The sequence below is a fragment of the Anser cygnoides genome, chromosome 15 (genome assembly GCF_040182565.1).
Source record: "Anser cygnoides isolate HZ-2024a breed goose chromosome 15, Taihu_goose_T2T_genome, whole genome shotgun sequence".
NCBI lineage: Eukaryota > Metazoa > Chordata > Aves > Anseriformes > Anatidae > Anser > Anser cygnoides.
Genome location: NC_089887.1, coordinates 16235360 through 16261782, shown reverse-complemented (window position 1 = coordinate 16261782; position 26423 = coordinate 16235360). Strand labels below are relative to the sequence as shown.

Below are 26423 nucleotides of genomic sequence, written 5' to 3'. Positions count from 1 at the left end.
AGCGGAAGAGGGAGGTGTGTTCTCCCAGCCCAGGAGCTTTGCTACGTAGCATATGAGACTTCTGGTTTCTTCTAACGCCCCCCCCCTTCTCCTTTCTAGAGTGAGAGCAGCTTCACTTGAGCTTCCTGTGTCATTCTGTAACTTCCGCTCTGTTCAAATTGAGTTCAGGCCACAGCTTGCTCCTTGCCGTTGGGGTCGTTCTTAATGGGATATCATTTCTCAACTGTACTCACAGGGAACCAAAATAATAATGAAGCTGTTCAGGTAAAACAGTCTCTCAGGAAAGTGTGGCTCAGATGTGGGTTGGGAAAGAAAGAAGATGACTGTTCCAGAGCCTTGAAAACAGGTGGACCTTGGTCGATCTGTTTAAGGAGCCTGTAGTGTCTTGCTCTGCCCTGTCTAAATTAGTTTGCTCTAACAGAAAATAGCATGACTAGATGGGAGAGCACGGGAGGCTTGCGAAAGCCACAGTGCGACTGTAGTGTGGCTAACTGTGAAGAACTAAGTGTTGGGAGCTGCGAGGCAGACTTCATTTTGAAGTTACATCAGCCATGTAACTGAACGCTTCAGAATTTCCTGCTAGAATTGTGGTTTTGGTGTGAAGCTAGCTGCATGATGTATAAAAGGATCCTTGCAGCAATGACTGCAAAACAATTCAAATTGCGGGGTAATTGCAGGGATAGAACTTAGTGCATTGTCTTTTTCTTGAAGTGGGGGGAGCAGAACTTTTGCCAGCTTAGGGGAGGAAAGGCAGCTGATGTCAGGGATTGTCTCACTCATGTTGACCTGTAGTGGGCTATTAGTTCCTTTCTTTGTCCATCAAATCGCAGCTGTGGAGCAGGGACTAGATCTCTGGTATGTCTTTGTGTGGTGCATAGCGCAGTAGTTCTTGCTGGATTTTACTGAAATAAAAATAGTAATGTATCATTCAGTAGCATAAGCCAGCCATTGTACGCATGAACTTGTTCAAAAAAAAAACAAATTAGAGAAGCACCTGCTAATTCACACATCCTCTCTCTTCAGCGTAGCAATAGCTAGCTACAGAAAGCACAAGCAACGAAATGTAATAACTAAAAACCAAAGAACCCAGCCTCCTAATCTTTTACTATTTTCCTACTCTTCTGAAGCGGGCTTAAGACTTTCTGCCGGAAATTGTCAGGGTTGCTTAGTAAGCAAAACAAATACCAGCTCGCTGTTAAAGCACAGTATTTGCCCATTTGAAACGTGCGGCTTAAAAATCCTGTTGTTCTGCCTGTGGCTGCAGTGTGATATTTTTTTGCTGGTGATGCTCCAGGGTTTGCTCTTCATCACTTCCAAGACCACAAGAGGCTCACAACAACTGTTTTCTGTTACATAATCCCTTTTCTTCATTAATGTTTGTCTTCCCCTCAGGATAGGATTTCTGGGACTTGGTCTGATGGGAAGCGGCATTGTCTCCAATTTACTGAAGATGGGTCACACTGTTACTGTGTGGAACCGGACTGCTGAGAAGGTAGGTAGGCATGTACTTTAGGTAGGCATTAGTACTTACCTCTTTTAAACATGTAGTTACTGGCTGTGGTCACCAGTCACTGGTGCTTGGGAGAGGATGCCAAGGAAACACGGGTACATGCTTGGCACCTTACTCTGTTATTCCTTCCTAAGTGCTTGTGGATGGCCTCTCTGGACTAGAAGCTGTGAACAGTCACCCACCACGTTGCTATTTTGTATTAAATTATGGGGCCGCTTGTATCCTTGTTGAGGACTACAAAGTTCTGGGAATATTGCTGATCTAAATAGCTGAGTCCTTATGTTTCAGAGATTGACCAAAAGACCAGGTGCTGGGGAGTTGATCCTAGGAGTGGTGTGGTGAGATGCTCTGCTTGACTGCAGCTTCATCTACACATCCGTTGTGCTGTTCGTGTTGCAGTGGCAAAAGGTTCTATTGCAGCCATTCTGTGTCACAATATAAGATGAGGATGGGAAGGGTTGACTTCAAAGTGGAAATGGAGCTGAATGGCTACGCACATTCTAGCCACTTGTTCTGTGTAGCGGAGGTGAAAATGTGGGTAGCTGGGAGAGAGATCTGTTGGTACACAGATTATATTGTAAAATATCAAAGGCGGTAAGGGTGCTCTGGCTACTTTGTTGAAAGGGACTAAAAGATTTTTCTAACAACAAAACGTGGTCGGTATAAGGGGATGTAGTGGGAAGGAGCTAAGATTTTGAAACAGCAGCCCACTAAAACCCATATCAGTCTCGGCTGTGCATATTCCTGTTTACAGTCCAGCAACACCTTTTGCGATGTCCACTTACCAATTCTTTTGCTCTTATCTCTCCTAAAACCCGCAGTACTCAACCTCTTATGATTTCACCGAAGACTTCTCTTTTCTTGTGCCTTTCTTTTGAAGTTTTTCACTTGGGGTTTCAGAAAAGCTGCAGAGTCCCTTGTGTGTTGGGAGATGAACTAACAAAACACAGCCCAAATGACCCAGTTGTAAATAGTTAATATGCCTGACTCTTTTTTGGTTGGGTCCAGCAGTAGAGTTTTTTTCAGCAAAATGCTAGAGACCTCATTTGCTCTGTACTTATTTTTTCTTACGTTTGGATTTGTGACTTTTGCAGTGTGATTTGTTCATCCAGGAGGGGGCACGACTGGGAAGAACCCCTGCTGAAGTTGTCTCCACCTGTGACATCACCTTTGCCTGTGTATCAGATCCAAAAGCAGCAAAGGATGTAAGGATTAGCTCTTGTTTTTCCTCCACCAGCTAGACTGGAACATACAGTCACTGAATGCTAGTTCTGACTCCTACTGACAACAGTAGCCTGGGTATTCGTAGATGCTGGGTAGGGCAGCTACATAAAAATAAGTCTACCAACAAAAACATGCTTCTTCCACCCCCAAATAATCCATGGGGGTTAGATATTGATATCCCTCTAGTGGACTACCATTGCGATGCCAGACTAGCTTGGGCTTTTAGGATTGGAGTTTCTTTGCAGACACCCTATTGCTTTACCGCTCTTCTGTTCCTCACAGCTGGTACTTGGTCCGAGTGGAGTGTTGCAGGGAATTCGACCAGGGAAGTGTTACGTGGATATGTCTACCGTGGATGCAGATACAGTCACAGAGTTGGCCCAGGTAATCCTATCAACTGAACTTCTAACACTTGTGACTCAGCAGCAGTGTGGCAGTTCTTGTTGTTCCAGGCTGTAAACTGTCGATTATACAGATGTTTCTGAAGATTTTGGGACGACTGTTAGGGGAGACTCAAGTCCCAAGCAAGTGAGACAGAATAAATTGTCACATCTTGACCTGTGAACAAGTTGGATGAGATGTACCCTGGTGATAGCAGCAATGCCTGTATATAGGGCAAGGCTGTCAGGTGGCACCAATGCAAACTACCAACTGAATTTTGTTCCCCTAGGATCCCTGTCTGGTATAGATTTGGTAGAGATTTAGTATTCTGTAGCAAACTGGAGAAGGAAATACTGGCTGGTTGTATAAGTGTGCGTATAACTTACTCAAAATGCATAATCTGCTTATTGTAAGTGTTCTGGTTGTGGGGAAAATAATGCATTCATGTTTCACTCTAGAAATGTTCTGAGAGAGGGTTTATGTAGAAGAGTTTTACTTCTGGCATGGCATCTTTGATTTGTTCTTTGACATCTTGATCGTTATCCTCAGCCCTTAAATCAGTGTGAATTATTGTGGGAAGGGAAGATAATTGTGAAGTTTTAAGCAGAGTCATTGGTGATGCAGTAGTGTGTAACACAAGAGTGTGAAGAATACAAAGCAATCTGTCAGAGGCCTTTCTTCTTTGGGGAAGAGGGGGAAAATATGAAGTAATAACCGGAGATTCCTATGCCTCATACAGTGCCTTTAGCACTGTTTCTTGGCCATTAGAGGTTGACATGGTAAAAGCATGCAAGCTCAGCTGCTGAAAATATGCACAGTAATGATGGGTGCAGGAAGTGTTGCTGAGTATGAGGGCAACTTTTGTGCTTAGGCACCCTTTGCAGGGTGCAGTGCACTGTGTTAGGTGCATTACAGTGCTTCCCTGTCCTGTTCGTGTCTAAGCTATTTGTGCTTTAAAACCCTCTCCTTAAGGACAGGAAAACCCTAAACAATGTTCTTGTTTGCTGTTCTGTATACTCAGGATCCTTGCGTACTGTCTATGCACTGCTAACCAGAGATATTCTTTTTCCAGGTGATAGTGTCCCGGGGTGGTCGCTTTTTGGAAGCACCGGTCTCGGGAAATCAGCAGCTATCAAATGATGGGATGCTTGTGATCCTGGCAGCTGGTGACAGGGGTTTATATGAGGACTGCAGTAGCTGTTTCCAAGCAATGGGGAAGACCTCTTTTTTTCTAGGTAACTGAACCACCAAGGGCCTGATCATGGTTTCTTAGTGCAAGGACTGGGATTTACAGCAAGGAGTCTGAGAGGCATATATGTTATCTTTGTACGCCATTGGTGAGAGGGTTTGGTTGTTTCCTGTCTCCATGGGCAGTATGGGAAACTGGCCTGTTCTTCTGGAATTTGGCCAATTCCAGAGCCCCCAGCCCAATTTTTCTTTTTCTTTTCCTTTTTTTTTTTGTTTGGAATACTGGTTCATTTTGGAGACTTTGTTGCTTTTTATTTTTAAGTCATACATTTATGATTTTCCCCCCCTTCCTTTGAGTGCTTGGGAAATGGCTAAGTTTTCCAAAGTCTTTAAGGGGAAGAGGAAGCTGTTGTGTGTTTGGGATCAAAATGAAGAGTCTAGCAGTGTTTATACTGCATGGGGTTGGGGAGAAAGGCTGCTGCATCTCTTGTGGAGGAATGCCCAATGGTGTGTCTCACTCCCAGGTGAAGTAGGCAATGCTGCCAAGATGATGCTGATTGTGAACATGGTCCAAGGCAGCTTCATGGCTACGATAGCAGAAGGACTGACTTTGGCTCAAGTGACTGGTCAGTCCCAACAGACCCTTCTGGATATCCTCAATCAGGGACAACTTGCCAGCATCTTCCTGGACCAGAAGTGCCAAAGTAAAGTTCTCTTACATTGTTTTATTATAGAACATTTCCCACAACCTACTAGCATTTCAGTTAATGGCAGAAGGGAGAAAACCATCCCATCTTCATCAGCCTGGGATTCTAGGTATTTTAAGCATTCTAGGAACGAAGACCTGAGTTCTGTTCCTTATCCTTTATAGCCAGGGATTCTGAGAACAAGCTCTGCATTGTTTACAGCCTGCTTAGGACTTGACTTGACAGTGAGGATTTCATTGGGGCAGGGTAATAAGTGACATGGAGAGCAACTGCTTAGGAATCTTAACTAACTTTGTCAGTGGGTGATAGTGACATAATTTGCTTAATGAAGATAGAGAGCAGAGAAACAGAACATCTAAAAGCAGTGTTCTTGGTCATCAGCGTGGGAAAGGAAAGTTTCGCGTTAGGCTTGATTTACTTCTGTCGTGCTTATATTTTGCATGCATTCCTCTCAACAGATATCTTGCAAGGAAACTTTAAACCTGATTTTTACCTGAAATACATACAGAAGGATCTTAGATTAGCTATTGCACTGGGCGATTCTGTCAACCACCCAACTCCTATGGCAGCTGCTGCCAATGAGGTGAGAGTTGTTCAGATGTGTGTTACTCAGTGTTTCTTCAATAGGTAGAGTTGGAGCCATTTGTCAACAGGGACAAAAATCTAAGAATGTGGTGGCCTCTAGGACGAGGGAACAGCAAGTGAAATATATTTGGAGTAGGATGGAATAATGGAATTGAATTTGATTCAGTGGTAGAAGCCCTTACAGTATCACATCAGTAAAAACAGATGGCCTAAACAAAATCTGGTTTGTTCTGACCTGCGCTGCTGTAATTATTTGAAGTTACATGCAGTCTTCTGGTTTGTAGTGGTCAGCAAGTAATTTTTCTTCTAGGGAAAGGTTTCTTACTAAAGCAGACACTGATCCTTTTCTAATTTCTCTTCTCTAGGTCTATAAACGAGCAAAAGCATTGGACCAATCAGACAACGACATGTCTGCAGTGTACAGGGCCTACATCCACTAGGCTGCACCATTCTTACTGTTAAATACTATGATTATTGATTAATATTATTATGATACTGGGTTTTAACTCTGGACCAGTCCATCTCTGTCTCTCCATTTCCTTTTATACACAGACTTTGAGATCTGCCACGGAGGCAGCTGCTGCGGTCAGCCTTCCCCTGGTGGCAGAAGGGGGGGGGGGGGAGGAGGGGGCTCGGATTGTTGCAGTCTAATTAGAAAATCCATGCCATGCACTGACAGTCGTGGAACAGAACAGTGGCGGCTTGTTCAGAAGCTCTGAGGCAACTCTGCCAGAAATCTGCTGCTTGGCTGATTTTATTTTCCTCTTTGTACGCTTGTCCAAGATGCTGTTTCTAATGATCCCTTTTCTCCTTTGCTGTGAAATAACGTGTGTGCTGGACTTTTTGCATCAAGGGGACAGGTGACATACATCCCATCTACCTGTGAGTATCTGTAAAGTCCTTGGTCCCAAGTAAGGTGAGGAGCATTTCTGTTTATCACCCACTGTTTGAGAACAAAGCACCTCCTGTGGAGGAGAATGGCAGTTCCAGAAGGTAATGGGGTTGCATGCAACACTGTCTAGATTCTGTTTCTTTTTAAACTTCCACCTCCCCAGTACCCTGATGGAGGAATTCTTCATACTGTTGAGAAGAACAGATTGCATCCATGTCTTCCCCTGCACAGATAACTCTCTAGCTTAGGGAACACAAACTTTACTGAAAATGAGAACACCAGTGTAAATGTGGCCTCCTAAAAGGCTAATCACAACTGCCTATCCCACAAACAGCATGGGAGCTTAACACAGATTTTCACGGAAAGCTGCAAGAGAAATATTTAGCTTAAAACTAGGCCAGAGGTATTTTATTTGGTGAAGGAACAAACCTTGGAGTTGCTTCTGGCCTTAGTTTATGTTGCTTCACTATTTGCTTTACTTTTTTATACCCTAGTAGTCAGTAATTACAAAGGCATCTTGGATTGTAGCAGTGTCACAAGGAGAGTCTGAAAGGGGTGAGAGGAATGATCATAGAGCCAAGAGATGGAGGATCTTGAGTTCCTTTTCATGCTCTCTCTCTGGCCTTCACATGGTCATTTTATCTATAAGCCTGATTGCCCATCTTTCAGGGTGGGTGATAATTACCTACCTCACAGGGATATTTTGTGTACTGATTAGTGATCTTTATACATGTCAGATTTTCCATACATGTTCTTAGTGTTACTACTCTGAGTACAACATTAGCACAGCATGAGAATTTTCCCTGTACTTGTGACTCTGCTTGTGGCCAGATAACTTCAAGGAAGACTGGTAAATAAAATGGGGAGGCTGAGCTTTACTTTAAAAAAGCGGGACTTGAACTGCAGAGGCCAAAGCTAAAAAGCAGAGATGATCTCAGTGTTGGTAGCAGAGCAGCCCAGAGTCCAAAGGATGCCTGTCTCTGAAAATACACAGGGCATGGTGGTTGTTTTTTTTTTATTCTCAGTATTAGCCTTTTAGGAGGACTTTTGCATTTTAGATTTGAGAGTTAGTAAAATGCCAGTAAGAAACATTGGTCAAAATGGCTTCTCAGTGGCACAATCTCCTCCCTTGGGTTGGGATTCTGTAAGGAAAGAAAGCACATTCAAATTAGATCATGTTCTTTTAAATCCTGAGGTCTGCCCCTCCCACCATCTTATTTTTCTAGGAACTTAATGGCTGTTTAAGGAAATTTTCCTGTGGCTTAGGATTTCTTACCAATCCTGCTTTGTGCAACGTGTATATGGTTCAGGGGCACCTTATTAAGAAACAGAGAAAGCATCAGATGCTCATTATGAAACATGACATCTAACTCCTAATGTTGTAAATGTTATTTTAGTGAATATTTCACCTCCTGCTATCACTGTTATTTGTGGGCTAATATTGTGTTATGCTTTATGTCCTGTGGCAAACATCTCCTAGTAATAGATCTGTTAGACATCACTTTGCCCATTTGTCAGCAGTATATGTGAGCAGTATTAGTTACACATACGTATTTCTTTGTCAATACAACTGTCATCCCACATGTAGATACTCATATTAAAGGCACATATAACTACCCAGGATAACCAGCCATTAGCCTGCTTTTGCTTTCCCTCATCCAGAAAAACTTAGCAATTAGCACCAGAAGTCCTTGATTAAACATGCTGCAGTTAAGAAATCACATTATGAATTACATATTGAGGGCATCTGGGAGAAGTTGTATTTTGGGGACAGGAGATAAGACCAGAGGTCTTGTAAGATGTGTTTTGGAAGGAAGAGGGGAAGGGAAGTACTGTCCCAGATTCTACTGAGAGTGGAACGGTTCCAGGTCAGTGCAGCAAAGTCTCTTGGACTTGATTGAAGGTGAATGGGTCTGAGCTAGTGTAATCAAGGATCTCCCTCTTTTTACTTTGCGGTGCCTCTGGAAGCTGTGGGAATGCAAAAGGAGCTCTCAAGTCTCATGACATATATTTCATAGTGAATTCAAAGAACCATACTTACAAAAGGGTCCCTAGGCATCTCAGTGCTGCAGGTCTTGTTTTCCAGAAATATTGCATTTCTCAAAATTATCACTCTTTCTGTGGGAGTTGCAGGTGCAGACTGGTTGAACACTGTAACTTTTCCTGGAAAAACCTGACTGCAGCTTTCTGCCTGGATAGGTACATGGGTGGAGGGTGCAGTGCTGCCCAGCCAGCTCTGTGGTCACAGGAAGGCCAGAGACAGAGCTGAAGTGGATGTGAAGTGAAGGAGGAAGGGTGGAAATGGTGGAAACTGGACTGTTTCAGATGCTGTCTGAGGTTGACTTGTGATAGTCTCACTTGGATTCTTCTATTTATATCTGTAGCCTCTGAACATGGATCTTACTCTGTTCCTAGGCCTGATATTTGGGGGAGGGAAGGGGCAGAGGGGGGGAAAGGTGTGGATTGAGAGATGCTCTAATAAAACTGGTTAGTCAATGTTGTCTTAATATTGTTGACAATTCTGTAAAGTTCATTTTTATGAATATTTCTGTTTTAGCCATTTGCTTTTCTGACTCCCTCCTTTTTAAAGAGAAAATGTGACACTTGTGAAAAGCTTGTAAGAAAAGCCGTTTCTTTTCCTCAATGATAGAACCTATAGTTAATTAAGGTTGTGAATTTTTAATTTTTGCCTTGTTTTTAATTAACATTTGTCATTCAGAATAGGATGTGTGAAAATGTTTAAATGGCAAAACAAAAAGATTTTTTTGTGCAATTAACAAAGCTACTGGCAAAAAGAATAAAACCTTTCTTGGTAACACAGTGTTCTTGTGGCAGTTTCTGAACCTTTCAAACTGGTATTCTAGCATTAAAAAAAAAAAAAAACCACATGCGCTCCTCAAACAACCCAAAATCCGGAGTTGCTGTAGAACAACAGTGTACCTGGGAGCGTTTTGGTCGCTGTGGTCTCCTCAGAGAGGCACTAAAATGGACGAATAGGGCTAAATTCTGGTTCTGCTTGCACGGAGGGCTGCGTACATCTGCCTGAGGAGGAGGGTGAAGGCTCTGTTTTAACGAAAAGCTGAGGTGTGTTGGTTCATGGGCTTTCTAGTGATTATAACTGGGACTTCTGGCGTCTAAGTGGAAGGATCTTGGCTTGCTCTGTCAGGAGCATTCTTCCTTCTAGCATCCGGGGCTTTTGGAGCGCTACCTCAGTGCCTCAGCAGCAAGTCGGCCTTTCCAGGCTGCTGAAGACAAGATCCCTGAGCCGAGGCTTTTGCAGGTGCAGGAATGTTGCTTTGTGATGATCCAGGCCATGGCGCAAGGTAACTTGGGCTCGTACTGTTTGCTGCTGACTAACGGTGTGCTTCAATTACTGCTAAAATTAAGGGTTGTGGTTTTTTTTTGTTGTTGTTGTTGTTCTTTGGGAGCTCTCTGGAGCTGTGTTGTTTACTCAAGTCCCTTTCTCCGACCCTGAATGCCAGGCGAGCGCGGCCGGCCCGCTCTGCCGGGGCCGAGGGCTGTGGGGCAGCGTGAGGTGAGCGCTGGGGGAGCCCCGCGCCCCGCCCCGCCCCGCCCCGCCCGGCGCTCCCCGGGCCGGCCCCGCGGCTCGGCCCGGCACCGGGGGCGGTGCTGCGGGGCGGGGGCCGGGCTGAGCGCGGCGCCTGCAGCCACCAGGGGGCGGGGCGGGGCGGGCCGGCGGCGCGATGGCGGTGGCCATGGCGAGCGCAGCGGAGCGCGCCGTGCTGGTGAGTGCGCGCAGCGCCGGGGGCTCCGCGCCGCGTCCGGCCGGGGCTCGGCGCTGACGCGGCCGCTCGTGACCGGCAGCAGCCGGGCGTCGGCGGCCCGGCGGGGGCCCCCCTGCGGCTCGGGGCCAGGCCCTGCCTGCGCCCGGGCCGGGGCGCTGCGTGCGGCTGCTCCGTGAGCCGCGGGGCCGCGGCCGGGTGGGTGCGAGCCCCCTGCCGCCGCGCCTCCCCGAGGCCCGGGCCCGCCCGGAGGCCTCGCTCCCCTCCCGCCGCCCCTCTGAGGCGCTGTGGCGGGGCCGGCCGGGCCGAGGGGTCCCCGGGAGGCGAGGGGGGCGGCGGTGGCTGTGGGTCTGAGACTCGGCGCCGGAGGCCGCCGTGCTTATGGGTAAATAACCGTGCGTGTTGGCCTGACCTTGGTCAGCACGGCGGGGGGAGACGAGGCCTAGGAGCTGGTAGGCGCGGCAGGGCGGCCCCGTTCGCGTGACAAAAGGTGCAGGAGGCGCGGACAGGCTGGCGCTGCCCGTGTACCCGCGGGTGGGAGCTGCAAGAAGCAGCGAAGGCTCCCTGCGGAGGGTGAGAGTTTGAGATTTATCCAGGGCAGGTGGGAAGTCACGGGGTCCAAAACAAAAGCGCAGAAAATAAGATCTGTCTAAAATTAATGCGATTTGTAGGGTGTCTGGCATTCCTCAAGAATACAAACGCGTAGATGTAGTGAATGACCTCAAATCAGAAACGTGTACCTTGGGGGTTCTTCCCCTCTCACTAGGGGGAATGGAAGATGCCAGTAACAATTTGAAGTGGAATAATGTGACCTAAAACATCCGCGTGGTGGCAGCGGGGTGGTAGAGACAGTCAATGCCTGTGCTTTACCCAAGTTACTTCCCTTCCTTCGGGAACCTGAAGGAGAGCGTTACGGAGAATGGAAGGGCAAGGGATCTGCTATTTCAGTGCAATGCCCAGAAACCCAAACCAGGACTACCAGGGGAAGGAAGGGCAGTGGTGCTGCGCTCACGCTGGTAGGACAGCCAGAACCCTATCTAGTGTTGCTGTGTGTACCTAGTTCTTCTGGGTGAACGTATGTTCAGAGTGGTCCTTGTTCATACAACTGTTGCGTAAGTAGATACAAGTAAATCCATCAGTAGTCATTTCATGTTTCGTATGGTAAACAGGAACTATCTAGCAGAGAAACCTTAGGCCTGGGGCTTGGATAACTTGGCTTAAAATTCTGGGTTGACCACAGCTTTCTGACTTTTTCTGGGGGCAATGTGCTCACTTCATTCCCTTCCAGTACTTTCCACGTGAAAAATTTCCCATGTCTTACAAGGTAGCAAGCATAAATTTCTTCTCTATCCCTTGCTTGCTTCTTTCCCCACTTTTTCCAATGATTTTCTGAGTGGGCTCTTGGGCTTTAGCAGAAATGCTTAGCTGTGTTCTGGGGATCTGTTTTATACAGGCTTTTTTGTGGCAGACAGCTGACTGATGCCTGAGGTGTTACATCAACAGATACAAACTTGTTTGTTACTGAATTTTGCCCAAATGATTGGGAATCTTCAGTCTTCCTCTCCCCTGGACAGTTTTTAATTTAGCTTGTTTTGTTTTTAGGCTGCTGTTGCTTGGTAAAAATGTTGTTCAAGGTGGGATTAGGGTGGGGGTGTTTTAGTTTTTGTCTTTGTTTCTCAACATCTACTTGGCAATAAGTTAACTTTACCCAAGTTGTACCTTAGTTGTCTCTGATGGTAACTGATAAGAGATCTCCATGTCTTTGTCTCAACCCACAAGCTTTTCATCTTGTTTTCTCCCTGCATCCTGTTGAGAAGGAGCAGGAGATATGGTGTCAGCCCAACACAGCAGCTTAAAAAGCCTCAGGGTGTGAAGCAGCGGAATCTGAACTTCCATCTGAAACCCACATACTGTGCTGTCTGTTATCTCCTAATGCTGTGATTATTGATGCAGTGACTTGTACAAACACTGTTTTGTTAAAGTCAAAACAAAAAGGAGGACAATTCACTTGGCTGGGGTGGAAAAGCAGGGAATAAGGCCTCTGAATACAACTGACACATCTTTCTTCTACTAGCATGTGATGTAAACATCACACATAACAGTATACTTACAACTTAAATAATTTCATATGTCTGAGATTTATTTCCAGTACTTGGCGAATATTTCTAATGATTCCACTGCTATCTTTACGCAATGTAGGAGGAAGAGTTTAAATGGCTTTTACAAGAAGAGGTCCATGCTGTTCTGAAACAGCTGCAGGATATTTTGAAGGTAAGGGTAATCTGCTTAATCTGTTTTTGTGCTGTGGGTTTGTTTGTTTGCTCATCAATGTGAGGAGTGGTGGTAGATTTATCTCAGAGGAAAAAAAAATTCTAAGTTGAGAGTACACAAAAAGGGCCATCAGGCATGTCCAGTGTTTGCCTGTCCTCTGGTTTTGAGGATTCACAGTGAAGCTGTTTTCTCCCAGATTGCTCTGTCTTTGACACTCTTTGCTGAGAGAGCTGCTTAGGAAAGCCATGTGGAGGCAGCCAGGCACGTGTGACAAGTGTTTGCCTTAAACATGAATAGTTCCTGGAACAGAGAATCTGGATCTTCATAGAAATTTGTTATGTGAGGGTGGAAAGGAGTATGTTAATCTTAACTATCAAGCTTCTACCTGTGCAGCAACTTGCAGCACATGCCTTCCTCACCTGAACCCATCCTTCCCTCAGTACGCCACCTTCTCTGCACGTTCCTGCCCCTTCCAGAGGAGCGAAGTGCGCAGCTGAGCTCAGCCTGGGGCACTTCCAGCCAGCCTGAGTATGGGCTGTGCTCAGCTGTGTGTGGGCAGCCAGAAGGTGATCTGCTTAAAGGAGGGAATGCTCACAAGAGCACCGCTCTTCTGCTTGATTGGTGTTCAACAGGCCCAGCCCGTTAACACCCTTCTGGTGGGGGTGGTGTGTGATGTAAGAGCAGGGGCAAAAATGTGGAGGTGAGGGGAGGTTGCCAAATGAGGAAAGAGTGCAGTAGTTCTGACTCAGCATATGGCTTCATAGCAGGTGATGATAACCTGCATTATCTGTATAGAAAGTACCTGTTTTGAAGAATTTCTTAGTTCTAAAGGTGAAATGCGATTAAAAGATAGTCAGCAGCCAGTATAACCAGTCAGGAGGGCTGATCTTCAGGGGCTGGTGTGAGAGAGGTCGTGGGCAGCCCCCGGGCACATCCGCACTGGCCGAGGTCTCTGTGCTCCTGTCCGTGCTGGGCAGGGTGCTGGAGTCACAGAAGTGGCTGCGCTGTGCCAGACCCCCACCGGCATCTCCCCTCTGCTCCTGGCTCGCCTTTCTTCCCGGGCTGCGGTTGGGCCAGGCCTGGCGGGAGCTCCAGCACTGACCGCTCCGCTCTCTCCCGAGCAGGAGGCCTCGCACAGGTTCGCCCTGCCCGCCGGCGGCGCAGAAGGTGCGGCCAAGCAGGAAAGCTTCGTGCTGAGCACGGCGGGGTAAGTGGCTGTCGCTGCTGGGTCACAGCTGCTCTGCCAGGCCGCCGGCTGTGCGCACTGCGTGCTTTGCCTGCGCCGTGCCAGCGTCCGTCCCGGCATTTCCCGCTGCTGGTGAGGGACGCTGTTACCGAGCGTCTTCAGTAAAGGGCCCTGTGGTGCTGCCAGAGCGAAGGGGCTTCCTTCGGCATGAGAGCTTGCCTTAAGGGAAAACAAACTCTTGTGGCAGGTTCCCTAAAAGTCCGTAGCTGTGTTCCAGGGGCTGCCATAGCCAGACGTTTGCAGTTTCCTGCTGAACTCTGTAATACAGCCATTTATTCCTGACCACATGCTGACGTGTTGCACCATTGCACTGCTGTCAGCAGTTCTTGCCAAGGTGTGTTTGTTGGATTCTGGGCTTTGGGAATTGGAGTTACAAGAGCTGAGTTCTGCACTTGACTCAGTTTCTGACTTTGACGTTGGACAAATCTTGATTTTTGCCTTTATCCCCCTAAGACAGGAATCATAAATCTCTTTGGCACAGAACAAAGTGAGATCTGTGCATAAGCTGCTATAGAAATGCAGTCCTTCTGAAATAGCTGTCCATTTTTTCATCTTCAGCATAGTCCTCTGTCTGAATATCTGTGCCCTGATGGAGCTTTCAAGCTTGCCGCAAAGTAGCACACCGTAGTTCTTAGCAACAGCATGGTGAGCGCTTAAGAAGGGTGCACTGTTACTGTATTGCTTTTGAAAGTTGTATTCTTCAAATCTTAAAGCATTAAAACCGAGTCCAGTTTTTATTCACTGTTGTTCCAAGGTAGATCTTAAAGTGCTTATCTGAAGAGTCTAATATATTGAAATGTCAGGTATGGCTAAACTGAGTTCTTGGCAGCCCAGTCTTCCACCACTGTTTGCTGTGATATGAGCCATGTTACAGGACTTCTGGATTTATTTTTTTTTGTAGCTTTCAACTCCCATGTGATCCATCTAGTACTTCAGTGTCAGTAATCCATCTAGTACCTTGTGATTGTGCCTTTTAGAGCTGTTTGTAACAGCGACCAAATTCTTAATATTTAATACATGAAATAAGCCTGTTTCAGAACAGAACGTAATGTTTTAGGCAGGGCGGGTAGGGTGTGGTGGACTGGGGATCTGGAAGTGTGTGTAGAGTACACCTGCATCCTCCAGCTGACCCCTGGAGGGAGGGGACCTTGACTGGCTGCATGTGATGGGGAGGGACAGAGTGCTGCTGGCAGTTTTTGTAGGTGTCTATTGCTTCTCGTGACCTGCGTTGCCCAGATCTTTCTTCTCATTTCAGCACAGACCAGGTAAAAGGTGTGTTGACACTGCAGGGAGATGCCCTGTGTCAAGCTGTGAGTACTTCCATGCTTCCTGCTTTGTACCATAAGTCATCCTTACGTTTAACAAGTGATCAACAAGTATTCTTTGTCTTTCTTAACAGGCCTTAAATCCTTAATGTTTCAGCAACTGTTGAAATTTGTCAAGATCCAGCATCTTGAGCCCTCTTCCTTAATGGTATTGACGTACCACTGCAGTGCCAAGGCAGTTTTACCACAGCTTTGGTGCCAGTTGAACTAGGCAATGGATATGAGATGCCTTTAATTTGAGTTATTTGTATGATAGCAGCCTCTGAGCCACTGCCATGCTGCCTAGATTTAGGATTCCAACGGTTGAATTCTGTTAAAAACTTCATTGCAGAGCTGACATCTGACTTTGCCTGCATGTGCTGCTCTGCTGTGGTATTGTCTTCAGTCAGGGAGGAAGAGCTGCTAGATGAGGCAGTCTGTAGTCATAACTATGTAAACCTTTGGACTTGCATGTTTTGCAAAAATTTTACTAGCTTGTCCACAAGAAAGAAGTGTAATTGTCAGGGGTATGTGTTGGTAATAATACCAACTGATACTAAAATTCCTATGATGAGTGGTGAAATTGACTTTTCTGGGGATTCCTCACCTTTATTGCCTGTATTGTTGTAATTTCAAACTTCATTGGGGACCTTCTGAGTTGAGATGGTACGGCCTGCCTGCCTCTTGATACACCAAATGCCTTTCAGCTTATCCTTTGTATTAACATCCTCTTTGAAGAGGGCTGAGGTTCTGGTCGTGCCAGAACTTCTTTCAGCAGCTTGTCAAGGTGGTGTGGGAGGCAGAATGGGATGGGACTGGCAGTCTCTGTGTTTGGCATGTGGGGATTGCTTGCTCTCATGTTTTGTTTCTTTCTTCAAGGACGTTAATCTGAAAATGCCCAGAAGTAATCAGCTTCTGCACTTTGCGTTTCGGGAAGACAAGCAGTGGAAACTGCAGCAGGTACTGTTAACTTCAGATGTCTACCCCTTTGCAGAATGTGTGCCCTCCTCGCTTTCAGTGAAGGCTATATCCGTCCTGCGTTACCTAGTTCCGGTGGTAAAAGCTAAGGGAGGAAATGTGCATTTAAATTGAGTTATGGTGTTAGGAGAGAGAAGTGGGTTCTGCTTGTTTCTGAAAGACCAGCAAGCTGAAGGCTGTCGACATCGCAGTCATGATCCTTTAAAAGGAGTGCCTAAGGTGTGTGTGCAGTACGTGACTAGTTGTAAACTCCAGGCTAGCAGGACAAAGAGCAACTTCAGAGGCTTGGAGCTGGTTCAGTAGCTTGCTTTCATTGTCTTACAGAAGCATTTCTTTATGATGAGAACAGATCTCACTGCATTGTGCTCTTGTGGCATAGCTGAATTTCTTCCTTAAGGAGTCAAAGGGATGTTGAATACCGAATCTCTTCCCCTCGTTTTGCTGAGAGAGATCTGTTTCCAGGACCTGATCTAGTGGATGATCTTGAAGACAGTTTCCCACAGTTACTTTGTCATAGCTGAGTGAGTTGAAGAAAGGTGTATTCTATGTATTTTCCTCTGCAGTAGCCTGGATTTTTCTAGGTGATCAGTGCATTTGGTCCTCGAGTGCAGTTTGCAATGGCTGTTTTGGCAGTGGAATGAAAACTCTACTGGGTAACTTTGTAGAAATCTAGAAAATTGTGTGCTTGAGTTCTTAATGCCAAATTGAGGTGTGCCTTGTCTTTGAGTTGCAAACAGTCAAAGTGTAGATGAAGGGAGTTTGTGCCTTACAACAAGGCAAGGGAACTTTTGTGCTAAGACTGCACAGCCCACACAGTTTTTTGGCTGTTGTGTCCCACTGCTCAGTTGATGGGCTTCTGCCAGCTTTTATGCAAAACACCTTTATTTACTTGGAAAAATGGTTGCAATGTTGTTCAGATGTGGAATGTGAGTACCTAAAGGACTCTGTGTAGAAGCATTTACTGTGATTATGTGGAGATCTTTGTCCTGTCTGAATTGAAAAGGACCACCTCGAATCCTTCATTGCATCTTTCCATAGTGCATGGTGCCAGTTGGATTGTTCTTTTTCTTTGTGCAAAATAGGTTAAAGTCGTAAGTAAGAAACTGTAGTATAGGCACACTTTTGAGGAACACAGGTGCAGGCACAGACGTTCTTAGTAACTTGATTAGAAAAGATAGCAAATTCAAGGGGAAATAGCATGTCCTTATAATAGCAGAACGAGCAAGTTTGCCAGCACTGCCAGGAACCGCATAGTTTTCCCAAAAGCATCTGAAAGATGTACGGGCTGGAGGTGATGGTGTTTAGAGATGTCATAGCCCCAGTACCTGCAGAATCTGTGCAAGCTGTCAGTGGATTTTATCATCTTTCCTTCCTGTAACTTCCAGTTCAGCAGGACTCTTCTGTGATCCGTGAGCCCATGGTGAGAAGGAACCAGTGACTAGATCTGTGCAAGGGAGGCCACTGCAAATTTGAGCTCAGATCTGGTGTTGCTGAGGAGCAGTGTAGATGAATTGAACTACAAATATCCTAAGCTGTGTTAACCATCTCCCAGCAGCCACCTTTCATACAGACTTGCCTTTTCATCTATTTCTCCCTATATCTTACCTCGTTGTTTTTTTTCCTTTCTTTTGTTGCTTCCTGGAACTGAATACAAGTCAATTTCTCTCAGGGTTTTCCTCCTCGTCTGGTTTGCCTTTGCATGAAAGCACTGGGATGCACCTATCAAGCTTGCTTTCGTAGTTGTCTCTTGGCTGCAAGCAGTTTTGCTTAAGAGGAACTTGGCTAGCTGTGTCCTGAGTCTGGTCATGTTCCACACAAGAAATGCAGTGGCAGCTTCTTGAGGATGGTGATAACACTCAACCCCAACAAGTACAGGACTCTGGCATGATGCCATAGAGTCTGTGGGAGAGATCAATGTTTGCTGCTCATTTCTTCTATTGATATGATTTGTCATTTGTTTTTATCTCTAAGGAATAAATCATCATATGTGTTGCTAGACCTGACCACCATATGCCATCAGCAGTGAGAATTCCTACCTGAATAGTCATGATTGGAGTTCTCACAGGATGAGAATGCCTGATGTCACTGTTCCTTTGGGGCAGCAGCAGTATTTTTGCTGACAATTCGTGTTGTAGCTTTCGGACCGTTTAGAATCCCCAGTCCTTGGGTGAAGAACCTGGTAATGGATCTGGACAGCACTGGTAGATTTGTGTCAGCAAATGTCTGGTACTCATAGAAAAATGTCCTTAATGTCTGAGAAGTCACCATTTTCTTAGGGCCAATGAGGTAGGGTAACCTCTGCTTTCTTGCATGTGTTAGAGACAGTGCTTCTATAACGGTGCTGCATTTGTACCTTTGCAGATACAGGATGCTAGAAACCACGTTAACCAAGCAATTTACCTGCTTATGAAGAGAGATGTAAGCTACCACTTCAAAACAGGCTCAGAGGTCCTCAAGGTGAGGAGAAAGCACTCTCTAGTTGAGTTGGAACATACATGTTTCTTTCCTTCATTTGGTTTTTGACACTTAATGCACATTACTGTCTTGACTGGAAACGGATTCCTCAGTTGTACCTGTATATACGTGTGTCAAGGAGTATCCATGCGACTTCACATTTGACATGAATCTATTACCAATCTAGCATCAGTAACAGCGTTGCAAATCACAGTAATGGTAAACTGAGCAGTGAGTGCCCTGTTGTACAGCGGTGGTGTTTTGAGAGAACCTCCCTTAATCTTTCCTGGATGGTGCAGTTATGTAGATCATGCTCTTCCCTGTCAGTCAGTGCTCTTGAGAGAAGAAATGAAGCAGTCATCAGCCATGAAAAAATGACATTTAGTACTTACAATTTACTGATGATTTGAAAATGACTTGTTGATGCTGTCTGATACAGGCCAGCTGTTGTGTGGCATAAAGCCCAGCCCTCTGCTTGGTCATGCTCTCTGGACCAGAGTTGGGATTTACTCAGAACCTGCCACGATATCAAACATGAAAAAGCCACATCTTTTAAATCTCTGTATGCACAAGGGCTGCCAAATTTTTACTACCAATCTCCTTTTTAATTTTGGGTGAAAGGAGGGGGGGTAATTAGACATCATTTCTAATGCCTTTATCTTAGCAGTCATGAGCTTTATAACAGACATATGTTGATTCCCACGTCTGGAAAAGGAAGTCTTCCTGAATAGAGCATTTGAACTGTGGTGTCTCTGGCAGGATTGGACCAACGATGAGCTGGTTCTTTAGTGCCCTAGTTCATATGTGGTTATGGATGGGGCAGGGGGGCATTCAGTAGTTGTATCTATGATGTGGTAGTGGGGAGAACTAGGACATAGGTTGTTTTCCTTGAATACCTGCTATTTGGAAGCGCTTACGATAAGTTTGTCAATGCTTTTGTGGCATCAGTAATTCATCTCATCTTCTCTGCTTTTTCTTGTAATGAGTAGATGTTCTCTCTCCAGTTCCTGGTAACAGCTAAACTACGTTTGTCATAGAATTGTAGAATCACAGGATGCTTTGGGTTGGAAGAGACCTTAAGGACCATCTGGTTCCAACCCCTCTGCCCTAGGCAGGGACACCTCCCACTAGATCAGGTTGCCCAAAGCCCCATCCAGCCTGGCCTTGAACACTGCCAGGGATGTGGCATCCACAGCTTCTCTGGGCCAACTGTTCCAGTGCCTCACCACGCTCATAGTGAGGAATTTCTTCCTAATATCTGATCTAAATCTCTCCTCTTTTGCATAAAACCATTACCCCACATCCTATCACTACACTTCCTGATGAAGAATCCCTCCCTATCTTTCCTACAGGCCCCCTTTAGGTACTTCAAGGCTGCTCTAAGTTCTCCCTGGAGCCTTCTTTTCTCCAGGCTGAACATCCCAGCTCTCTCAGCCCATCTTCATAGAAGAGGTGCTCCAGCCCTCTGGTCATCTTTGTGGCCCTCCTATGGACCTTCTCCAACAGGTCCATGTCCTTCTTGTGCTGGGAGCTGCAGATCTGGATGTGGTATTCCAGGTGAATGAGAGTGGAATAGAGGGATTCACCTCCCTTGTCCTGCTAGCTCTACTTCTTTTGATGCAGTCAAGAATACAATTGGCTTTCTGGGTTGCAAGTGTGCATTGCCAGCTCATACTCAGTTTTTCATCCACCTATAGTCCCAAGTTCTTCTCCAGAGGGCTGCTCTCAGTCTACTCATTGCCAAGCCTGTATTCATGTTTGAAATTAACTGGACCTGAGTGCAAGAGGTCCAACAACGCCTGTCCTCTAGTTGGGCTCTCTACCACCTGTATTAGGAAGTTATCCTCAGTGCGTGCCAGTAGTTTCCTGGTTGGCTTGCAGTTTGTTTTGCTGCTTTTCCAGCAGGTGGCTGTGTGGTTCAAGTTACCTAGCAGGATTAAGGCCTTGCAAGTGTGCTGCTTCCTGGAGCTGAAGAAAGAACTTTTCATCAACATCCTCTCGTTGATTGTGTGGGCTGTAATAGATGTCAGCCACAGTTCCCTTTGTCTCTAGTTTTCACCCAGAAGACCTGTGTTTTGTTGTTCTTTAAAGATGGCTCTGTGCAATCGATCCTTTTTTTTTGCATGCAGGACAATTCTTCCCCTTTCCTTTCTTGTCTGTCTCTTCTGAACAGTTTATAGCCATCAATTGGAACGCTCCAGTCGTGTGGTTCATCCCACCAAGTTTCTGTGATAGCAGTCAGGTTGTAGTTTTCCAGCTGGGCAGTGGCTGTCAGTTCTTCCTGTTTGTTATTCATACCATGTGTGTTTGTGTAGAAGCATTTCGTTTGGGTCTTAAACTGTCGAACCTTTTTGGAGGGTTGGGTTGGGGTGTTCCTCGCTACTCTGAGAGGTGTGCTTTTCCTCTCTGTTGCTCATGAGCATGTAGTTGGATGTTAACCTGCATGATGCGTTGACTTCTGCCCATGCCCCTGTCTCTGACTGGCAAGATAGAGGAGACCATCTGGTCCTCTGTCCCTTTCACGTGTGACCCCAGGACCCTGAAGTCTTGCTTGATCTTGCTCAGGCTGTGCTGTACCATATGGTTGGTACCCATGTGGAAAAGAAGTAGGAGGTTGTGTGTGCCTTCTACCAATTTTGGCAATCTCTGCAGCATCCCGGACCTTAGCTCCTGGCAAGTAGCAGACTTCCCTTGACTGCGTAACAGGCTGGCAGATGAGTGTCTCAGTGCCTCTCAGTTGGGAGTTACTACTAGCACTTGCCATCTTCTTCTGCAACTTCTGGCAGGCATAGCTGGTGCTGTTTCACTGTGTGAGTCTTGCTCTCTGATTTCATCTGCTGCCAAAGCTTCATATTTGTTGCTGGTTGGTATTTTTGCAGAAATGATTGTCATGGTCTCTTATAACTCATGGCAACAGGTTGACACCTCCTTTTCCAGGGTCCTGTCTGTGTCTTGTTGATGTTTTTTTGTCTGCTAGTCCTTGTGGTACTAGCAAGTCCCTTCCCAAGTCCCCAGATCCTGAGTGGAAGGGGTAGTGGTTGTTGCAAAATCCTACAGCCTTGCTATCAAGAGCTATCCAGGGGTCGTCACTCAGCAGTGTACTGTACGTTATCTTACAGCTTATGGATGCTGTGATGTTACAGCTCTCAAGAGCACGGAATCGTCTTACCACTCCAGCCACTCTGACTCTACCAGAAATTGCCTCCAGTGGTCTCACAGTAAGTGCGTGGTAGTCTAGGATTCATACACTCTGTGTCAGGATGTTGTGCTGCATCTTGATGAAAGTGGATTTCTGAAACCCCTCCTAAAGCAGAGAGAGAGGTGAAGTAAGCGCAAGCCCTGAGCTCAATGTTTTTGACTGTTCCTGTATCTTCCTGTGGGAGAGCAGATGACTTGGGCATGAGGACGCTGATTCTCAGAGAAGTTCTGTTCCCTTCCCAGGAAGGTTGTACAGGGATGATTTCCCTGTATGAATACTGCTTCATCTTATTTTGTCACCAGCACTCATACCAACACAGTCTGATGAAGTGCAGCAAGAGGAACAACCATTGCATGTGTGCTTTTCAATCTGTTTCTTTCTTAATGTGTCTCTCACTATGGGATAATTGCAGTATAGCTTATAAAAAGCTAGTGATTGCCTAGCATTAGAAATAATGGTCAGTTCACTGTTAAAGAAACAACTTATTTTCTCACCAGAGAATGTTCGCTCCTGCTCTGCCTCCAGACATCCTTGTGAATTTCTACATTAACCTCAATAAGCTGTGCCTGACCATCTACCAACTCCATGTGCTGCAGCCCAGCACAACTAAGGTGATGCTTGCTATCTCTTCAGCCTTGTTTATTTACCCCTTCTTACTTGTCACTATGAGGAGATCACACTGTTGTTTGGTGCACTGTTATAAGCATAAGATAATGCAAAAGTGACTGTGACTGACACTAAGTGTCTGTGTTTAGATCTGCTCCAGTCAGAGCACTGGCTCTAAATGTAGTTCAGGTCATGGCCACTTAGCCAAGAAGAAAATAGCAGTACTCTGAAGAAAGTCAGAAACTTTTTTTTGCCAAGTAATGTTTTATCTTACAATGTAGTTTGATAACTTTACATGCTTTTGGAAGGGTGTAATTGTAGTAATCCAGCTTACATCGAAGTAGCATCGGGGGTTTTATGAATGGAGTTTTGATGGTTACTTTTCTGCTTTGCATGTTGCATTTGAGTCAACTTGATGTCCCCTAAAAACAGAATTAAACCCTTAAGGTTTATGAGATGCAGTCCTTCCATATGGATATTTTTCCTAAAATCAATTTCCTATTTTTCTTCTGGTCAGTGGGAACTTACTTTTCTTGTTCTAAAATCTGGATCTAAATTGCACTCAGCTACTGTGTAGAATGTGCTTTTTCTGAAGGAGCAAGATGGGATCAACTGGCTTGTATTCAATATGAATGGAGTATTCAGGCATATGTATCAGGTGTTTCTTGTCAGGCTACTGTGAGTGCAAATAGTAAAGGTCTTCTAAATGATTAATTTACTAACTTAAAATCCTAATGACCCTTTTCTTCTCCTGTAGAACTTCAAGCCTGCTGGAGGATCCATTCTACACAACCCTGGAGCCATGTTGTAAGTACAATTACAGTATCACAGTATCACAGATTTCTAGGTTGGAAGAGACCTCAAGATCATCAAGTCCAACCTCCGACCTAACACTAAGTACTCCACTAAACCATATCACTAAGCTCTACATCTAAACGTCTTTTAAAGACCTCCAGGGATGGTGACTCCACCACCTCCCTGGGCAGCCCATTCCAATGCTTAATAACCCTTTCGGTAAAGAAGTACTTCCTAACATCCAACCTAAAACTGCCCTGTCGCAACTTTCGCCCATTCCCCCTCGTCCTGTCACCAGGCACGTAGGAGAACAGACCAACCCCCACCTCGCTACAGCCTCCTTTAAGGTAACTGTAGAGAGCGATAAGGTCGCCCCTGAGCCTCCTCTTCTCCAGGCTGAACAACCCCAGCTCCCTCAGCCGCTCCTCGTAAGACTTGTTCTCCAGACCCCTCACCAGCTTGGTTGCCCTTCTCTGGACTCTCTCGAGCACGTCCATGTCCTTCCTGTAGCGAGGGGCCCAAAACTGAACACAGTACTCGAGGTGCGGCCTCACCAGAGCCGAGTACAGGGGCACAGGCTGTGCTTACAAGGCTGTGTAAAAAAAATTACTACAAGGCTGTGTAAAAGGGATAGGAGGATACTGAGGATGAGATCCAAATGAGATCTCAAGACAATCCACACACTCCCTGACATAAAAGGCTACCCTGCCACTTCTTCATGGCCTATCCCTTTTGAAGAATTTGTAGCCATCCATTGCAGCACTCCGGTCATGCAAGCCATCCCACCACGGAGGGGTGGCTTTTCAGGATTCCAGTCGCTTATAGAGTGCCTTGAGTTTTGCAAGAGATTAGAGCTGTCAGCCAAAATGAACATCAGGCTGTTGGTATTGCCATCTGCATTTCCTGTGTTATGCCTCTCTGGAAAGTGGCAATGTTTCTACTTGAAGCTTGTTACATTTTTTTTTTTTTTAACTCTGAATCCAGTCAGAGATAAACTGAGAGTTTGCATTCTGTAACTTTGCCAGATGCTGTTTTTAAACGTAGAAGTTGTTCCGATCCCTTGTGTGAGAATGGAGGACACATGAGTTCTATATTTTGTGCTGTTTTGTGTGAAACTGCTTTTTTTCCTCTCCAGTGAGTTTGGCAACCAGCGGTATGAAGTCAGCCATGTCCATAAAGTGGAATGTGTTGTCCCATGGTTAAACGATGCCCTCGTCTTCTTCACAGTTTCACTGCAGCTTTGCCAGCAACTGAAGGACAAGGTAACATCCTTAGAGAAGGGTCTTTGTTTTTTAAATCTGGATTTTGAGAGGATCTCAGGTTTAAAAATCTGATGTGATGTTAATTTGTGTGACTGGTACATGAACTGTAAACAAGCAATGAGTCAGTGCTCCGGAGCCTTGGAGCTGGCTGGCAGTGCCCAGCAGGCAGTCATCTGGGATAAATGCAGCATGGCAGATGTTTGCTGAACAAGGCTGAAAGGAGCAGGTAGAAGCTTTTGTGTTCTCAGCCATGAGCTGGATGTTAGGAAATGCCAGGGTACTGAAGAGGAGGCATGGAGAGGTTCGGCGAACTAGATTCCAGAGAACAAAGTTCAATTCCAGCTCTGCAGCTGACCTGGCTGCCACCTTGAGCAAGTATCAATGTGCTCTGAGCATCTTCAGTGACAACAGCAAGTCTGCCCTTTTGCAGTGCAGTGCTGGATAATGCTGTAAAGCTTAATCTTTACACACCCGTTACATGTTCTTTCTTCTATGGCTGAGGGGATCAAGGAACTTAACTGATTATCTTCTTGTTTTCCAGATCTCTGTTTTCTCCAGTTACTGGAACTACAAGCCATATTAATTCTCTGTGGATTGTCCAAACACTTAAAGCACTTCGAGCATCTCCCTGTTTGTTTTCCATGTGCCTGTTGAGTCCAGGTCAACGTGAGAAGTGCTGTGTGGTTTGTTTACCCTGTGGCCCTTTGTAGGGTAGGGTCGATGCATCTGGAAACACACATCTAATGGTTTTGTCTGGGACCAGTACATGATCAGGGCACCAAGCAATGCTGTGTGGATGGTGGGAGCTCCCACCTATCTTCTTTCTCATGTGTTCTTTGTGGTTTACACTTTGCAAGCCTCTGACTTACACCAATACCTTACAAGGGACAGGGAGCTGTGGAACACTCTCAATAAGTGTATTGCACACAGTGCTGTAACTAACTGCTGGACTGTGAGCTGGTTGGGAAGGGATGAAGTTAGACTAATATAACATACCACAAAAAAGTGCTGGGCATGTTGCTCCATGTAGTAAAGTATGTTGCTGTGGCCTCATCCAGTTGCCGTTATGACTAGCTCAGAGCTCTTCTCTCCAATGTGTTCTGGCCATGCCCACGTTATTGTTTCCCCTTTGAGGAAATTCTTATGTGCTACTATCTGAACTATTTTTTTTTCCCCTGGCATCAATGTGATCATTTGTGTTATTTATTTTTCCTAAGCCTTAGTTGAGCCACTTGTTTTTTGGTTTTGTTTTTTTGGTTTTGTTTTTTTCCTGATGTAGTGTATAATTTTCATTGCCAGCCTTTGGAGCTGCCCTCGTACCTTCAGCACAGTTGAACAGTCTCACATTCTGTCATTAAACTCCAAGTGAGTACCAAGTTACAATGATTTGCTGCCTACCTATGAATGCTACAATATGTAAATCATCCCTCTTGCTATTGATAATTGTGAAATAAAGAACCTCATTCCTGCCATACTTCTGTGGGGTGTCAGTGCTGAGAATGAAGATTGCCAAAAATTCTGTGCTATTTTACAAGTGAATGCTTTAGTTTTGCTTGCTGTTTTATTGCTTGGAGAAGGGAGGACAGTAGCGGTCTCTCAGGGTGGAGCTGTGCAGCCCTTCAAAGGCCAGGGTTGGTTTGTGTAACTTCAGCCTGTAGCTCTTAGGCCAGTGCTGTCTGACACCTGAGTACTACCTGAAGCATTTCTCCAAAAATCTCTTGATGGTCATGTCTGGCAGAGGCTGTAGCTACTGTGGCTGGACTGGATCGGCACATGGAGCTGATTGTCTAGTGATGAGGAAGCATTGCCTGTCTCCTGCCTGGATCCAGTTTGACCTATCCGGCCTGTGTTTCTGATGGCCTTCATTGCTGGAGGACCTTACCCAGGAGCCTACGTTTGTACTGAGGAGAAGACTGCAGGCTCATGGTGGTCTCTACAAGAAATCAGGGCCATTGGGGGCTGTCCTGACAGCATGCAGGATCCTGTTGCTTTCCAAGCGCTATCCAGAGCGCCCTGCTCAGAAGGGAGAGAGAGAGAGATCACAGAATGGCTGTGGTCGGAAGGGACCTCTGGAAGTA

At 45.8% G+C, this 26423-nt stretch overlaps 2 protein-coding genes across 11 annotated transcripts in view; both read left to right on the top strand.

The window, feature by feature from the left end:
* Window positions 1–9303, top strand: part of GLYR1 (glyoxylate reductase 1 homolog) — a 28262-nt gene extending 18959 nt beyond the window's left edge. For 4 of the 9 annotated variants that reach the window (XM_066977372.1, XM_066977366.1, XM_066977371.1 and 1 more), the window contains 7 exons: window positions 1393–1492; window positions 2605–2715; window positions 3017–3118; window positions 4188–4350; window positions 4828–5007; window positions 5469–5593; window positions 5961–9303. In XM_066977372.1, coding sequence (XP_066833473.1) covers window positions 1393–1492; window positions 2605–2715; window positions 3017–3118; window positions 4188–4350; window positions 4828–5007; window positions 5469–5593; window positions 5961–6035 — 856 coding nt within the window. In that variant the 3' untranslated portion in view covers window positions 6036–9303. Of the gene's footprint in view, window positions 1–1392; window positions 1493–2604; window positions 2719–3016; window positions 3119–4187; window positions 4351–4827; window positions 5008–5468; window positions 5594–5960 lie in introns of all 9 variants that reach the window. The other 5 variants (XM_066977373.1, XM_066977368.1, XM_066977369.1 and 2 more) reach the window with 4 other exon arrangements.
* A 778-nt stretch (window positions 9304–10081) lies between these two features.
* On the top strand, window positions 10082–25817 carry ROGDI (rogdi atypical leucine zipper). Of its 2 annotated transcripts, XM_066977374.1 has the most exons (11): window positions 10084–10233; window positions 12430–12501; window positions 13626–13708; window positions 15003–15057; window positions 15931–16011; window positions 18391–18486; window positions 21603–21701; window positions 22180–22293; window positions 23046–23095; window positions 24219–24345; window positions 24887–25817. In XM_066977374.1, exons 1-11 carry the CDS (start codon window positions 10192–10194, stop codon window positions 24926–24928), a joined length of 861 nt encoding a protein of 286 aa, XP_066833475.1. In that variant the 5' UTR covers window positions 10084–10191; the 3' UTR covers window positions 24929–25817. The 2 variants fall into 2 exon arrangements, with proteins under 2 accessions (XP_066833476.1, XP_066833475.1); XM_066977375.1 differs by lacking the exon at window positions 21603–21701 and having other exon boundaries at window positions 10082–10233.
* The last annotated feature ends 606 nt before the right edge of the window (window positions 25818–26423 follow it).